The sequence below is a fragment of the Charadrius vociferus genome, unplaced genomic scaffold (genome assembly GCF_000708025.1).
Source record: "Charadrius vociferus isolate BGI_N301 unplaced genomic scaffold, ASM70802v2 scaffold68, whole genome shotgun sequence".
Lineage (NCBI taxonomy): Eukaryota > Metazoa > Chordata > Aves > Charadriiformes > Charadriidae > Charadrius > Charadrius vociferus.
In genome coordinates, this window is record NW_009649946.1 from 637,314 (window position 1) to 654,806 (window position 17,493).

A 17,493-nucleotide genomic window follows, 5' to 3' on the forward strand; every position below is an offset into this window, starting at 1 on the left:
ATGGGACAAAAAGCATGAGAAATCTCGAGTTAAATGTGATAAAAAATGGTCTTTTGAATTTGTTGGATTTATGTTTCCACTAATTCTGTTTGATAGTCTAGCTGGCCTGGCAGGTAAGAGAAGCAGTAGCTTCTGATACAACTGGATTCTGATAAAACTTTTGAGCCTGTGCAACAACTAGAAGGCTCACTCTAAAGTGTGTTTTTGAGTTGTGGCCTGCTGGTCACTGCTCTCTCTACCTAGTCCATTCACAAGAGGCAGAGTTGTTTTTTCCTACGGGATTCTCAGCTAGGACTTTGAGATGGTAGTCTGAGGGAACTGAATACTGACAAGTGATCCATTGGTTCAAAAGCTTGGGAGTCATTTGTTAAGGCAGTAATTGGCTTAACCTATGATATAAAGTGATTACTGATGACTCAATTAATACTGCACATCAGGTAGGGCCCTGCAGAGTTCTCCATCAGCTTGCATTTCTACCACATTCAAGAATAACTTGGTGGGATAGAAAGTGTGCTTAGAAAACAATTAAGTCATATCAAGTGCTTTTAAAGATGGAATTAAAATTCACAACTCTTGAAATTAGTGTGCCTGAAGTCCACAATGTGGAATTCATTACAGAAATTTAGAACCATATGTTTTTGTAGGGGGGAGTAAAAGTTGCATATGAATACAAAACTTGGGAAAACTGTCAAGGCAGAGGTAATGGAGAAGAGCATCTGGGGTCAACAAATGTTGAACCAAACATAAGAACTGAATTTTTGGGGGAAGGAAGGAGGAAGCTGGGATGTGTTAAGAGTAATGCAGCTTGTAAGATATAATTGTTCTGAGTAACTTAACCTTGTTGAGATCTGAGTTGAAGAATTGTCTTGTCCAGGCATCCTGCTTTAAGAAATTAATAAATTGGAGGGCCCAAGAGAGGTAACAAGAAGGGTCAGAGTTTTAGAAAAAAATACCCATCCAAAAAGGTTCAAGGTGCTAATGCATACAGTTTGGAAAGAAGAAGTGGGGCTAAGCTACTTTGGAACAATTTATGAAGGCTCCTTATAAAGAGAATATTCTGGGAGTAGCTGGAAAAGAAACTGACTTAACATTTGACAGAATGTGTTGCAGTTTGTCAGCAATTTCTCAACTAGAAGCCACAATTCTAAATCGTGTTCAAACAACGTGAATCAAATTGCAAGCTTGAGAGTAATACAAATTCCTGCTTTTTTTCTTAGTATCTTAAATTGTTCTATTCAGATTTTTTTATCCAAATTACCCTATCTTAGAATTTAATTATTCTTTTAGTCGTGATCCAAGTTAAAAAAAATATTGGAGGCTGCCATTTTCTTGGGAGATAGAAAATGTAATGATTGTCACCTTGAGTGTTGGTGGGAAGAGTCGTTTAAAGTCAGGTTTGCAATATTACTTTAGCTTTATCAGTGGAATGGGATAGGTTTCTAAAGATTTAGTGTGCAAGAAGTGTGGTTATGGAGAAAGGCAAGTAAGGTGCTCTTTATGTAAGATACTGGTATGATTTTGATGTTGAGCATGAAATGTGTAACAAATGCAGGATTTTGATAATATTTCAAGGCTGAGCTTCATTGCTTGTAGCTTGTTCATTTCTTTATTCGGTCTTAGTGAATCTTCCTTAATTTCCTATGATTCACAGTTTGTGTATGCATTCACAACTGTCTTTAATCTTTATTTTTTCCCCCGACAGTTGATTTAGACTTCATAATATTTTTATTTTTTCTTTTGAGCTTGGAATACTAAATAATTTTGGGAGCGTATCTTCCCTATGAACAGTTTAGCCATTGTGAAACACAATTATTTTTGTTGGAGAACTTCAATTTGCTTATGTTCATAATTTCTGCTCACTCCTAAATCATTTCTGGTCTTTGCAGTTTTATAAGGATTTCAAATATGTTGAGTTGTAGTACTCAAAACCAGTTTTAATTAGCTGAGGAAATAAAAGCCAACAACTTCATAATTCCATTGAATAGCTTTGTTTACCAGGATCTAAAATATCCAGACTTCTGTCCTTACTGCCGAGTTTCTGTTCTTAGCATCATCTTTAAATTTAATCTTCAGTCTGAAATTTGTAGGTTTATGTGTCATTTGAGCTTGGTAATTCATCTTTGCTCTGTAGTTGTTACAGAGTACTGCTATATGTTCTTAATGCTACCTTCACTTAAGGCTTTTTTTTATTTATGTCATAATTTCCAGAACATGTGATTGAAAATAATGAAAGGGGAAAAAAACCTGGAAAATAACTAGGAAATAATGTTACGTATGGCTAAACGGCAGTATTACTGTGTTAAGCATAGGCAGGGGGTAGTCTGCTGATATTGACGTTAGCCAGCCAAACATGAAATACTTGCTGTATGTGTATGTAAAACTGAGTAAAGGATACAACTTACAAAAACCGACATGTGCTTTTGTCATGGGTCTGTTTATACACACACACACACGTATAAATCTCTGGCAAATACGATGTTTTCCAGAAATGTTGCCCATGAAACCTAAAGTGAATACATAACAAGCCTCAGTTTTGGTTTGTTTGTTTGTTTTTTTCTGAAGGAAATGCTATGACACGGGTAGATAAAGAAGATTTTCTGTAGATGCTAGACAGCAGCATGCTGTCCAGATCGAGCCCACCAGAACAGCATGGAAGGATGAAAAAGAATGTTTTCTGCAGGCTCCTTAGCTGTTGGCATGGAGCAAATGAATAGTGGGCCTCAGGGCCTTTCCTGAAGGGACAGGACCTACATCTGGCACCCCATCAGTCCCACCACATGGAAGTCGTGTGCATGTCTGGTCACGCAGCTAGAACCTGTGTGTTTCTGTGATGTGATGCGCATTGTTGGCCTACTAATGAGCATGTCTGGTCATGTTAGTGGTGAGGGAGGGTGGTTTGTAGCTTCTGTAAGAGCTCATACGGCTTAAAGATAGGACTACCACTGCCCTAGAATACTGGATGTTAAACTGAAAAACCTCTTTTCACCTGAAACCTGTATGCCCCAAAGTAGGGGTCATATAGTTATCTAATGTATGAAAATAGTGTTAACCTCATTCTTTAGCCTCTGGTATTTAGTGTAGTGTTCCGAAAACACTTGATGATATTCTAGATACAGAAATACATCTTATTAAATGTTAAATTAATTTTGTTTACTTGCTTTTATAGAAATAATGTTGTTTTTTTTTTTCCCCCCAGTTTAATTTTGTTGGAAGAATCCTTGGGCCCAGAGGACTAACAGCTAAACAGCTTGAGGCAGAAACAGGATGCAAGATAATGGTCCGAGGGAAGGGGTCAATGAGGGACAAAAAGAAGGTAAGCTCTTGAGAGGTAGTGTAGTTTCAGATGCATAGCTTTATTTCCTAACAGGGGGTAAGCTTATGTCTCTCTTATTCTTATTTATTGTGTTCTAACTACATGCTTTTTCATTATCTAGTGTTTTTACAGACTTAGTAAATAACACCACTTACCCCAAAGAAGTTAAATGTGCATACTCCATAATGGTGCAGCTGGGAGTCTAACTAGCAATTATAAATTATTCTTCAGTAATAACGAACTTCTAATTGTGTCGTGTTTCACAAGGTAAAGGTAAAAATTGAAGTTAAGTGTATTTTTCTAAGGAAGAGCTGTTAACCTTCAAGGTGTTCTTAATAACTTTCTTGTGTTGAAATACCAAAGTAGTGATTTGTGCAAGTAGTGTGTATTGGAAAAAAATGTTTAATATATTTCTGGCAGTGAATTCTGTCCAAGGGAACCAAGAAGCACTGTGTTTCTGGATTTGTTTTGTGTTCCGATGGAGTGGCTGTTCCTTGCCCTGTCATGTAATCTATGTGCTCTGCCCATATAAATAGGGAAACTACACTTTTGAGGATAGAGCCATCCTGAATGTCAAGTTGCTCTGGTGGTAATTCCTGGAAGTAATTTATTTTTGCAGCTTTATTTTCTAGCTGTTTCCCTCCACCTCTGGTTACTGCTGCTGAAGTTGCACCAGCATCTCTGCTGCAGTTTTGAAATGTGCACTTAACAGTACTCTTTTCCTCTTTGTTCCCATAAGTATAGTTTCTTTTGGTTCTTTCTTTAGAAAACCTCTCTTTTCCTTATCTGATCAGCCTCATAATACATTCTCTTGATACATACGCAGCACATAACAGGGCAGACATTAGCTTTCCATTTTAATTGTTAAAAATCTCAGACTTCCTAGAGTTTATGACTCTGTTGCTTTCAAACTTCATTTGATGCCTCTTGTTTTCATAGTCTGATGTAATACTGTCACCGCCAACTTTTGAGCCAAAATCTATTCTAACCTGGAGAGTATTTTGTTGTCTAGGTTCTGTAGAAGTAAGAGGGTGATACTGTCTTAAATGCTTGATTTATGAAGGTTTCTTTTTTTGAAAACATTATAGTTTATTTCCTGAATTCCTTCTACCTCTTGGCTGGGGGGACATTTAACATATAAATGAGTCCTACTGTTATGGCATTTTAAACTGTAAATCAGTAAATAGAACTTGTAGAGTTGATAATTTTGCATAGGATTTTGAAATACAGATTTCCTTTAACTTGGGGGGTGGTAGGAGACTTAAACATTTCTGACTATTAAAATTTGAGCATGCTTCACCTGACATACTAAATTGTGTGGGTGTAGATGCTATATTTTCAAGCAACATGTATGGTTGCCAATATGTGAACATACTAAAATACATACCTATGTTTGTGACTATTAATATAGTAGCCAGATTTTTGCATATTCTAACATATTATTAAAAAATATATATATCCTGGGACAGGAGATTTAGTGAAAATATTGCCTCCCTTTAAGAGTTTGCAAACTTCACCTAGTTTTTATAAGAGATTTGATCTACTCTTGAAAGCTACCTTAAAAAAAGTAAGTGCTTAAAAGTTCGTTCAGCTTTTTTCCTATTTAAACATAGTTTTTAAAAGATACTGTATTTTTTCAATAATACAAATCTTAACTTCATTTATGGGCAGAATTTAAGTTGCTAGCAGTGAATTTCTGTTAGAGCTGTACAACCTTCGTTCTTTGAATGCTTTTTATGTTAGGTCCCACTGAGGATATGTCCAGGACTGAAGACGTTTTATGCTATCAGCGGGGCAGGCACTGTGCACCACTAGCCAGTGTAGTACATGTGCACGCACCATGTCCTTTGTTACTCTGAGCTGCACATTAGGATAAGCGCATTTCTCTGCATTGTTGTTGGTCACCACCATGTGTTCTGATCTATCTGTTCAACATTCACGTAGATCTTGGAGTTTGTGAAATGTCTGTTATAGAATCACCGAATGGTGTAGGTTGGAAGGGGCCTCTGGAATTTCTCTTGTCTAACACTTCTCCTCAAGCAGGGTCACCTAGAACGGGTTGCCTAGGACCATGTCTAGATGGCTGTTATGTTTAGTGCAGGCGACCTCCCACCACTGTGCTCCAGAACCTGTGCTCTCCTATGGGGAGTCACCTCTAGATAGCTTGGGCAGGTTTACTGTCTGGGGAAGTGGTATTTTTGGACTGATTTCTCCTACTCTCCCCACTTGTTTGGGGTTTATTTTTGTCTGTTTGGTTGGTTTTGTAGCTGTTGAAAGGAGAATAGGCAGTGTGAATTACTGGAGTTTTGTCTTTGAGAAAAAGCTTAGAGGAGCTGAGACCTTCTGAGAATGAGTGACCTGTTTATTTGAAGCTTAGTAAGAAAAGGAAAGCTGTCTTCAACAAGTCCTTTATGGGACATCAGCTAGAACTTCATACACATTGAAAGCCACAAACTGATCCAGTCAGTGCTTTAATGCCTGTTACCTGTTCTAAGTTGTCTGTTGTCTGATATTTTTGGAGCACGGTGTACTTGACCATTGAGGATTTCCTGAGCTAATACTGTAGTTAGTGTTGAATATTAAATAGTTTAATGTATTTGAATGATATAGTAGTATAGTATGTTTGAATACCAAATAGTAATATTGGTTGTAAACCAGTGTTGAGTATGAAATAATTTTCTTGGTAAAACCTGGTTTTATGCCATCCATTCCTAATATTTCTATAGCTCTTTTGCTCTCTTGAGGTGATTGGTATTAGTCAGTAGTTTATCATTTTCAGGCTGGACTTGTTTGTTGGTATACCATTGTTGCTGCTGTAGGAAGAATTTCATAATTATTATGAATTATATGATTATAATGATTATAATGAAGTTGTGATACATCGCAATAAGGTGTTTCTTTTAAAAATAAAGATTTGGAAGCTGTATTCAAGACGTAATGATCACAGACTAAAGTAAGAAGGAGTGACATTTATCAGTTTGGGGCGTAAGTACACTTCTTGCTATTGGCTCTTGCCTCTTTTCCTGATCAATTATACTTACAGATTAACTCCTTAGTCTTGCAGTGCAAGATGACCAACTTCCTTGGTAGTCAGTGTCTTTTAATGATAACCACCTTTTATTTTCTCAAGGGGATTCTCTCTTTGGAGGTTCTATTTCAAAATGCTAATGCACTTCAAAGTGCAAAATACAGAAGTAATAGTATTCTCTCATGGAATGTTAGGCTACACTAGTTTTAAAAAACCCTTTCCTTTCATCTAGGGTCAATGTTATTTAGAAAAGTGAGTATTCAAGTTTTTTCCAGTTTTTGACTGAATTGCTTTGAAATTTGGAGGAGATAAGAAACACAGATTAATTTGTATGTATATTGTGTAAGCATATTTTGTATCTGCAAACCTGATTGCCCAGTGCTGGTTATAAAAGAAATCTTACTGGATGTGGGAAGGAATTAATTACTATACCAATCTATAATGTGACAGCTACGTGGTACTAAATACCATCTCCTACAATAAACTGTCCATCTACTTTTCTCTTCCTGCCTTGTTAGTGGTTGCAGAATCCAAGAGAAAATGCAAAGACTGACATGCTGGAATATAAACCTTCTCAATTTGCTCTGTAGAAAACGTTACTCTCCTGTGTGAGCCTATGAATAGAAGTAATAAATTAGAAATCTTTGTCACATGGCCAAATTACTCAAAGTAGCATCAAATTTTGAAACTTGCTGACAGATTTTCCCCAAAAAGCAAGGGAAATCCTCAAACCGTTTGTATCTGAGGATCAGCTGGTAATCAGAACATCTCTCTAGGCAGCTTTAGACAAATTTAAAATCAAAACCTTAATTACTGAGAATATTGTGATTAGAGCCTGGAGGTACTTGAAGGAGATTATTGGGGAGGGGAGAGGGGTTGCAGGCATTCATCAAAAGCTAATTAATGTGTAACTTCATTAAGACCAAGGCATTTTTTGCTTAGTCTGAATGCACCTCTCATTAGGTAGTGAGGAAAACTAGCAATTTTCACACCAATCATCAAGAATATCACCAATCATATCAAGAATACTGCTTAATAAAAGGGAAGAATGTCCAATGCTGGATAAGAAAATCATTGGTTTTTGTCATCTCCCCTGTCTGACCTAAATTCCATAAAACAGATATTGACACAACCATAGGGAGTCAGCTCTGTGCTCTTGAATGTGTGGACTCCCATTATCTCACTTGGAGCGGTATGCAGCCTTACAGCATCAGGGTGCTGGCTTGTGGCAGTCTTCGTCATCTACCTTGTTTTTTCCCCACTTCTTCCTACTTTTAGTCAAGGATCTCCTCTAGAACAGTGTATGAGGGAGAAGGCATAATTTGTTTTTACTTCATGAAAAAGCATCTCGTTATGATACAGATTTTTTTTTTTCTACAATTGGTTATTTCAAAGAGAAAGGCAGGCAGCTACGCAATTCTAAATTTGAAGAACTCGGTGCCTTCATCCATTGCAACAGCTTCAAATCTGTTGCACTTTGCTTCATATTAGATTGTTTGAACTGATTTGTGGTTCCTGACCTACAACCTATTTGTTCCTACATCCCTGTTCACCTTGCAAGCAGAAATTACATGAGGTTTCATGAAAGATAAGCTCTTGGTTAGTACCAGTCTTGATCTTTGACCGGTGCAGAGTCGTCAGAGTAAATAGATAATTCTGTTTCTTTGGACTTTTCAGTTTTGTTTTGCTTTTTTATAGTAAGGCTGTAAAGGAATTTAAAAATTATCCTTGGTAACTACACAAAGCTTGAGGAAAAGATTAGAGTGGAAAAATTTAACTGTCTTGTGATCAGGATATTTTACTATGTTTACATGCTGTATAGAATCAAAATATTGTATACTTGTAATATTTTAATACCTTTTTGTATCTGAAATACCATCAGATACACTTTGATTTCCAATGGAAAGTCTTAGCTTATAAAGTGAAGTTACTGACATTAAATAATATGTACTTTGTAGTGTGCCTTGATAAACAAGCGCTGTTATTGCTACCCTAATTATAGGATGCTCAACGTTTACATTCTGTGGAAAGTACTATGTGTGAACAAATGCTGAAGCTATGGTGCTGACACATATGTTGAAATTAATCATAAAATCATAGAATGTTTATAGTTGGAAGGGACCTTAAAGATAATCTTGTTCCAACCCCACTGCCATGGGCAGAGACACCTTCCTTAAGACCAAGTTGCTCAAAGCCCCATCCAACCTGGCCTTGAACACCTCCAGGGATGGGACCTCCACAGCTTCTCTGGGCAACCTGTTCCAGTGTCCCACCACCCTGTCAGTAAAGAATTTCTTCCTAATATCTAATCTAAATCTGCCCTCTTTCAGTTTAAAACCATTATTCCTCATTCTATTGTTATGCTCGCTGATAAAGAGTCCCTCTACACCTTTCCTGCAGGCCCCCTTTAAGTATTGAAAGGCTGCTATAAGGTCTCCCCAGAGTCTTCTCTTCTCCAGGCAGAACAGCCCCAACTCTTTCAGCCTCTCCTCATAGGAGAGGTGCTCCAGCCCTCTGATCATCTTTGTGGCCCTCCTCTAGACCTACTCCAACAGGTCCATGCTGTTCTTATGCTGGGGGCTCCAGAGCTGGACACAGTACTCCAGGCAGGGTCTCACAAGAGCAGAGTAGAGGGGCAGAATCACCTCCCTCAACCTGCTGGCCATGCTTCTTTTGATGCAGCCCAGGGTACAGTTGGCTTTCTGGTCTCTGAGTGCACATTGCTGGCTTATGCTGAGCTTCTGGTCAATCAGCGCACCCAGGTCCTTCTCCTCAGGGCTGCTCTCCAGCCATTCTCCACCGAGCCTGTATTTGTGCTTGGGATGTCCCAACCCAGATGTAGGACCTTTCACTTGGCCTTGTTGAACTTCATGAGGTTTGCACAGGCCCACCTCTCCAGCCTGTCCAGGTCCCTCTGGATGTCATCTCTTCGCTCCAGCGTGTCGACTGGTCCACATAGCTTGGTATCATCAGCAAACTTGCTGAGGGTGCACTTGATCCCAACATCCATGTCACCAACAAAGCTGTTAAACAGCACTGGTCCTAGTACTGATGGAATGTATTTAGCAAATGGTAAAGTTGTTCTGTGTTTCAGAATGAAAGGTTGCCAGCCACCATTATTCTTGTCTTCTGGGAATAAATTGCATGGCTCCGGCCTGTTGCCTCTAAAATCTGGTTCTACACACAAGCATGCTGCTGCTGTTTGACAATTTCATATATTTGTGTTGAGAAATCATGGCCATGGTTTGGAATGGCAATTTAAAGAAATTCTGCAACTGATTGCAAAGGTGGGGTTTTGAGTATTTGTCAGTAAGGTTAGGAATAACCAAAAAATTGAATATAAATTATTTAAATGATTTGGGACATTGGCATGTGAAAGTGAAAATCAAATTCATATACATAAGTGACTGGAATGACCATCCCTTTAAATAAAAAAAAATAAAATACCTTTCTGACAATGCCGGTGGGCTTTCTGGAGGTCAGATGCTTAGTTTTACATTTAGAACTATAACTATCAGAATCCCTTGTCACTATCCATTATTAAGGGTACTATTTATTAAAATTAATTGACTTGCACTTACTGGAAACTTGCTGTCTGAGGCAGTGTGGGGTGGCAGTTCAGCATGTTGGATATTGTGGATTGCGCTTTGCGCGCTTTTGTTGCACATTGTCGTGATTTAACCCCAGTCAGCCACTAGGACCACGCGGCTGCTCGGTCACTCCCCCCAGCTAGGATGGGGGAGAGAATTGGAAGAGTAAAAGTGAGAAAACTCTTCGATTGTGATAAAGACAGTTTAATAGGTAGAGCAAAAGCCGCCCACGCAAGCAAAGCACAATAGGGAATTCATTTACTGCTTCCCATGGGCAGGCAGGTGTTCAGCCCTCTCCCTGGAAGCAGGGCTCCATCATGTGTAATGGTTACTTGGGAAGACAAATGCCATCACTCTGAACGTTTCGCCATTCCTTCTTCTACTGGCTTTGTATACTGAGCATGATGTCATATGGTATGGAATATTCCTTTGGCCAGTTGGGGTCAGCTGTCTTGGCTGTGTCTTCTCCCAACTTGTTGTGCACCTCCCAGCCTGCTCGCTGGTGGGGTGGTGTGAGGAGTCCTTCACTGCTTAGCAACAACCAAAAACATTAGTGTGCCACCAACACTGTTCTCATCCCAAATCTAAAACAAAGCACTACACCAGCTGCTAGCAAGAAAGTCAACCCCATCCCAGCTGAAACCGTGACACGTATGAAAACTGCAACTTGTCTTTTTAAGAGACTGCCAAATGGATGGTAACATTCGCTTGTAATTGCTATCAACTTCTCTGAGTATACATTAAAAGTCATTGTATGAGCAGGCTGCTCAGCTAAGATTGAGATATTACCTATATAGCATGTTCCTGAATCTACTGCATCAGGTTACTTTTAATAGAAAATTACTTAAGGCATTCAGAATGCAATATTTAAGATAATACCCTGGAAACAATTAAATTCAGTGTCTAGGATCTTCTACAGTGACATTTCTTCTAAACACACTTTCTCATAAGTGTGCACGTCTACGTTAAGTCTGATTTCTCAAACTAACTCATCAAATTTGGGAGGCTTTCTTCATTCTTAATTTTTGACCACTGTAGTAATTGGCCTTTTGTTCTTAAACTAACTTAAAACAAAAAGGTTGTATTCCTATAAAGGTACTACTGAACTTACATATTCAACATGTCACAACTGCCATTTTAATACACAGTGAAGAATGTATGATGTTAAGGTGTATAAGAATTTGTATGTAGCTGTGTTGTAAAGAAAAATCCTCTATCTTAGAATCCAAACCTGTTTAAGAATATACTAGGTGGCTGATATCATTTTGCCTTCCTAGAGGTTCGTTGTAAAACATAAGATGTAATGAAAATAATTTTGGTTGCTTGTGAGCTAGTATTTTTTTCAGTAGTGAGTACTTCAGAAAATAGGCTTTTCTATTCCAATTTTAAAACCTTTATTGCATTTGTAGCCACTTATTTTCAATGCAGAAGGAGTTGTAAAGCTGGATCTTATTATTTTTTATTAAAGAATTGCTGAAGCATGGCCTTTTTTCCTTTTCGCCCACAACACAGAAGTCTTTTGAGTTATATACCTGGTAGTCTGTGAGCAGTGACCCTCTGAAGAGGTAGGAGTTTACACTATTAACTAACAGTATAAAAAAGAAAAAAGAAGTCATCACAGAAAAAAATAAAATTCTTCTTAGCAAGTTACTGATTTAATTAAATAATTAAATGCTAAAGGCTGACTAGTAGAAACTATACTTCAGGAAATTCAAAAGGCAGCAATGTTGAAGGTAACAGACATTATTTCTTGAATTACCCCTGACTGAAGGCTGATGACTACTTTTAAACCTGTTTATGGGGTTTTTGTAGTCCAGAGTCTCTAGAGTATCGTCTTTGAAATCTTACCTGCATATATCTTTACTGTCAACGTGAACTGAACATTTTTTAGTTAATGAAGAATACAGTGTAGGCACAATTAGCTTAGTTATGCATGGTAATGTGAAACTTAGAAGAAGATAATATCTGCCTGAAGTTCTATATGAGACTTGACAAATATTTCTTATTTGAGGTAATTTGTTGCAAAAGTCTTAACAGTCTGAGGAAGGCTCTTACTTTCAAGAGCAGAATGATTTTATTGTGAAGGACAGAAAAATGTAGGTGCCTGAGGGGCCTTAAGAATTATTGCAAAGCAATATTAGTCTTTCAGAAAATATTACTGATAAGTGTCAATGCAGTACATCTTTTAAATACGTTTATTTCGTACAGACCTTTGCTTTTTATTGGCTATATACTGAATATATCCAGTATGTATTGGATATATTTCTGCATGTGCTCAATACAAAGTTGCTGCTTTGAGCAGATTTTAATACTATTAAGACACGTTTTCCTATGTAATTTGAAAAGTAGCTGAAGCCTTTGACTATGATCAAGTTTGATATCAAAACTTGATTTTATGTCATTTTGTTCTGAGACCAGTTAAATTGGTAAATAGTTAACTGATTATTGAGCTAATTAGATACGGAAATGATTGACTTAATGGTATTAAAGAAGTATTTTGTTAAAGACACTGGAAGCTGTAGACTGGAGGAGTGTAATCGAAGCCACGGTAGCAGAAATGAATTTGTATTATACTTTACTTTCCTTCTATTTGTTTTTCCTGTCAGTTCCCTGTGAGCAAAAAAACTTTATGACCAAGAGGCAAGAGAATCTGGATGATCTTGAAATTGAAGAGAAGTAGCACAAAGTGTAGTGGAAAAAGGATATATCAAAGGAATCCTGATTCATTGCTTGAACATCTGTGTATAAACAAGTCTCTATTTTATAAATTAAAATTCCATGTCTATTGAAGGGTAATTGACTCATCTTAATCTCTACCATGGTAGAAACTGTCTTTCTGCAAAATTACGTCTAAGCTTTTGTTAGGTGGGAAGCACAGAGAGTGTTAATTGTGTTATAAAAAGTTGACTAGGCTACAGCTCACAGCTGTTTGTATCTCTGGCATTTGAATAGAAGTTTTGAAAGGCTTGAGGGACAATTCATACTGAATTGTTCTGAGGTATTGACAAAATTGTCTGTAAACATGTATCTACATTTTACTTTGTCTAGCAAAGTAGTGAAAGAAGTGAATGATTTAAATAATGAAAATCCACCTTAACCTGAAAGTTTTTCCACACTTATTCAGCAGAAAAAGATGAGAATTTGCTGAACTAGGCAAGGCTTTGTTTTACCAGAGTACGGGCATTCTTATGTACAGTCATATGATTTCTTAAAACTTAAATCTTCTCTTGCAGGGGTAATAGTGTTGAGCATTATCTAATAATACTAAAATGAGGAAACTGATACTTGTAAGATTCGACAAATGATAGATTCAGGATAGTTCCCTATTTTCATGATGTGCTGTGAAGGACAACTAGTGGTTTTGTAGACTTTACCGCTGTTCTCATTTATCAGCACCACTAAACTCTCTGGATTCTAAATTTTTCTAGGCTGTAACATTAACCTATCGGGCTGCCCTTCAGTGGATGATTTAATTTTTGGTATATGGCTGGCTTTTTTTTTTTTTTTAAAAATTTCTTAAGAATTAATGTTGAGATATTATAAGCTTGCTTACCACAAAAAAAAAAAAAAATATTGTGTTCAGGGTTGTGTTTTGAGTGTGTTTGCTCAGTGTCATGAAACTGTGCTTGGATTTCTGTGTGGGAAAGACTGTACTCCAGTTTGAGGCTCACAGGAATTTCCCTGTCCTGTGTGAAGATTGGGTCTACTTAAAAGTTCTGGAGGCAGAACTTGTTGATTCAGGGAGGAAAGCAGCATGCCTGTATGTTTTCCGAGTAGGTATCAGTTCTTGGCAGCTCTTAGTTCTCCACATTTTTTGTGGGGGGCTGCCGGCAGGCAGAATGCAGATTGTTGTTTACCATCCTCGATATGGCTCCTTAGGGTCAGATTTAGCAATTTTATTGAGATTGATAGGAATGCTCTTTTTCATGGAGCAGAAGAGTAAGCACAAAATAAGATACCACTGTTGCTGAAACTAAATACTTAAATTACTAATTGAGCATTTAGAAGATAGAGATATTTGACTTTCTGCTACTTTACTGTTTTCCAAATAAAGACAAGTAATCTGTAGTGTTTCATTGTGGCAAGATACTGGATTCCTTTTCAACTTGGAAAAAACTACTGTATAATAACAATCACATATTGTAATTCCTGAAATGTCTGAGTGGTTTACCATTTAAACTTGGTTTTAGATGGTGACAGTTTTCTGCTTTTCTCAGATCTGCTGGCTCTCTGTTAGACTTTGTCTTGCCTAGACTTGGATTAAAACGGATGTTATTAATCACAAGTTACCCTTTTGCTAGGTATGGCCTACAGTACACTAAGGATATGAAAGCAATTTAAGTAGCTGTGTAGGTGGTAATGGTTATGCAGTGGGACAGTTTCCTTATGTTACAGTTTAGCTATAGTTGAAAATTTTATTGTTGATCTTTACACTTTCAGATAGAGAGGGATTTATTGACAGACAGCTGCACATTTTTATTAGCCTTTTCTGAGAATAATTAGCAGTTTCTGTCTGCTAATTATTCACATTTTTCACGTCTGTTTGGGCAGTAAATGGGGAATGTTTTGATGAACGTAGGACTTGCTGAAGTGCATGCACACCGTGAATATATCTTAAAAAACACGTGTTTAAAACTCATAACAACTCAGTTTTAAGTATGTGTTGAGTACCTGCGTGGAAGGATGAAAACTTATTCAAATGTTTGTTAAGGCCAGGTACACAAATCTGTTTTTCTGTTAAAGAAAACTTGTTGCTTTTACAGTAGTAGAACACTTAACTTAGCAATGGCTGGTACTGAACTTGCTTGGAGACTTAATAGAATCTGACATTCCATGTAAATTATTTGATTGTTGAGTGCCACAAACTCGCTATGGAGCACACACAACACACAGTATTCATGCTTGCTTGACAGATTTGTTAATGTGAGTAATTCTTGATTGTAATTTAGTTCAGAAATCAATTCAGTACTATATTCCTACAACCAAATATTGTCCTCTAACCTTAATAGCCTAAGATGAAAAAAACATCAGGCTGGGTTTTGTTGTTGAAAGTAACATCTGCCAAACATTCCGGCAATAGCTCATATGTGCCTGACAGAATAACTGGCAGTTGAAGTAACAGGAAGACTCTGGATGTAAGAAAACAATCGGAATATCAAATGTTTGGTTGGTTTCATTAGAAGATATTATAGAATTATGTAGAAAACTTGATGAGAATGGCTGGAGTCAATACAGGGAGGAGATGTCTAGTTGGTAGAAAATTGTCATGAATTTGCCACAGAGTTGCTGGGAAGCACCAGGATGTTTTCATGTGTGAAGAACTAATATTTCTGGGGAATAAACATATGCACAGTAGTGCAAAGAATAATCCAAAGTTATTTATGGAGCAGTTATGTTTTCATAGCAAGAGCTACAGGAGAGGTTTTTTTCTTCTTGAGCCTTTGTAGGATCATCTCTTCCTCTCTTAATGTTTCTGTTCCTTTTGTTTTGAACTAGGGCAACTTTTTTGTTGTTGTTGTTGGTCCTCTGTCATGATCTTCTCCCTTGTTTCGTAAGTTATATTCATTTTCCATTCTTTGACATATGGTTCCTCTTAGTTCTTTAGGGAGATCTTCTCTGGCTGTCTTTTTCCATCTTGATCCTTGCTGACCTCCTTCGAATGGTCATGTGCTTTACAGATCATTAGAATAAAAGGAGGATTAATTTCCATGGTGCTTCATTTATCCTCTGCATATACGATGAGATGCTGTGAAAGTGCACTAAACTTGTTTTGGTTTCTAGAAACACTATATTGCGTGAAAGTAGTGAAGGATATAAACACTGGAGTTAAAATGTTGCAACTGGGGGACTTGAGCAATTCAAACAAGGAAGCATGAGGCATAAGAAAATCAATGACAGACTTCTCATGCTACTAACAGCTAAAATCATTTAACATGCAGAAGACCATCTGAAAGAGAAGAAAAAAATCCAACAGCAAAAATACAATCAAAAATATTTCCTAAGAGGCAGGGTGATTGGTGAATATTTATTTGCCTCAAAGTTACTGGAATGCACACTCTGAGTGTAGTAGCTTTTGAAGAGACGTGGAGAGTGAGAGAGGTGTCAAGCATGGATACCAATGTTGCCCTCAGGTTTGGCTAGAGGTTTCTGTAGTTAATTTGTAGATGTGACATGAGGAGTGAGTAAAAATTAAAGGTTAAGATTAATTGGTATCTCAACTAGAATTCTTGAAATCCCTTTTGATTCCTGACAGATGTAAAGTAGTCAATGTAATTATGAACCAAACTGTCCTGGCTTTTATGCATCATTTTGTAAGTATGCCGGTGGTGTTTTTCCATGCATGAATGGAAGGAATTTTTCTTCAGAAGTAAAGAACAGCCTGTTAATTGAATGCCTTAATCATGCCTTAATCTGGCATGTGGCCAGTGAGTGCAATATAACCTAAAAGTTTGATATAATACGTATTATGTAAATTATGATAACATTTTTCTATGGTTAGTAAGTCTGGTGCAGGTGTTACTTTTTTCCCAGTCTTTCTCTACTATTCTGACCATGTGTTGTGGCACAAGGATGGTATGACTGTTTCCAGTGAGGATAACAGTTCGTAGAGGAGAAAAAGAATTGGATGTTCTGGTGTGGGGTTGTTTAATTAGTTGGAGGGGTTTTTTTAAATTACTTTGAGTGTTGGTATTGTGATGGTTTTCTTTGGAATTCTTTCTCTATTAACACTGTTGATAGCAATTTATCTGAAGAAAACTTCTTCCAGCTTGATAGCCACCAAAATCAGACCCCAGTGTTATGACTGAAAAGCTGAAAACTGGTCTTTCTATTCTCCTGTCCTGTCTTCGTATAGTCTGAGTGTTGTACATGTATCATTTCTGCAGTCTGGAGCTCTGGGAACTGTTCCCAAAATCACGTCTAAAGCGTGGACATGGTCTCCTAGTTTTAAGTATTTTTTCTCTTCCAGCTCCCGTGTTTCTCTACGTTGAAGTGCCAGTTCCTTTTGAATGCATAGGATCTTTGAACTCTGGACAACAGATCCTGACATTTGGGCCTAGATAAACTTTTTTTTTTTTTCCCTTAGTAAGTGTGATCATGTACCTTAATTTATTGGTCCTTAGTGTTTCTGCTGTGTTGGTACTTGGAAGTGTAAGGAAAGAAGTGTGTTCATTTCAGCAATTGCGTGTTTGTCTTGAATAAAGAGGAAGCATTTTTTTGAAAGATGGGACTCCCCAGCCCATTGATACCAACTCTGTCACTACTTGTGTACACTTTGGAGTATTTTTATAAATGGTTGTCTGGAGTGTTTAGTCCTGCAGCTGTACAGAAATGATTAATGCTTTCCTGGCAATCAGACATTGCCGAATGGAATGCCAAACCACATTTAGACGACTGTCTGAATCCACCTGAAGTACCTGACTGATTTAATTGATCCACTTAATGGAATTATTTGGGAGCTATTTAAGATACAGCACTAATGATTTCAAATGCCCTACATATTAACAACCATATGTATTCAAGGGAATTTAATTTTTCGGTTGCTGGGGGCCTCGGAGGGTATT

At 37.4% G+C, this 17,493-nt stretch overlaps 1 protein-coding gene across 4 annotated transcripts in view; it reads left to right on the forward strand.

Annotated features, from left to right (window-relative positions):
• The window catches only part of QKI (QKI, KH domain containing, RNA binding), a 123,960-nt gene that overhangs the window by 25,522 nt on the left and 80,945 nt on the right, over positions 1 to 17,493 (forward strand). For all 4 annotated transcript variants that reach the window (XM_009891444.1, XM_009891446.1, XM_009891443.1 and 1 more), the window contains exon 2: positions 3,197 to 3,313. In XM_009891444.1, the coding sequence (XP_009889746.1) occupies positions 3,197 to 3,313 (117 nt within the window). The remainder of the gene's footprint in view (positions 1 to 3,196; positions 3,314 to 17,493) is intronic.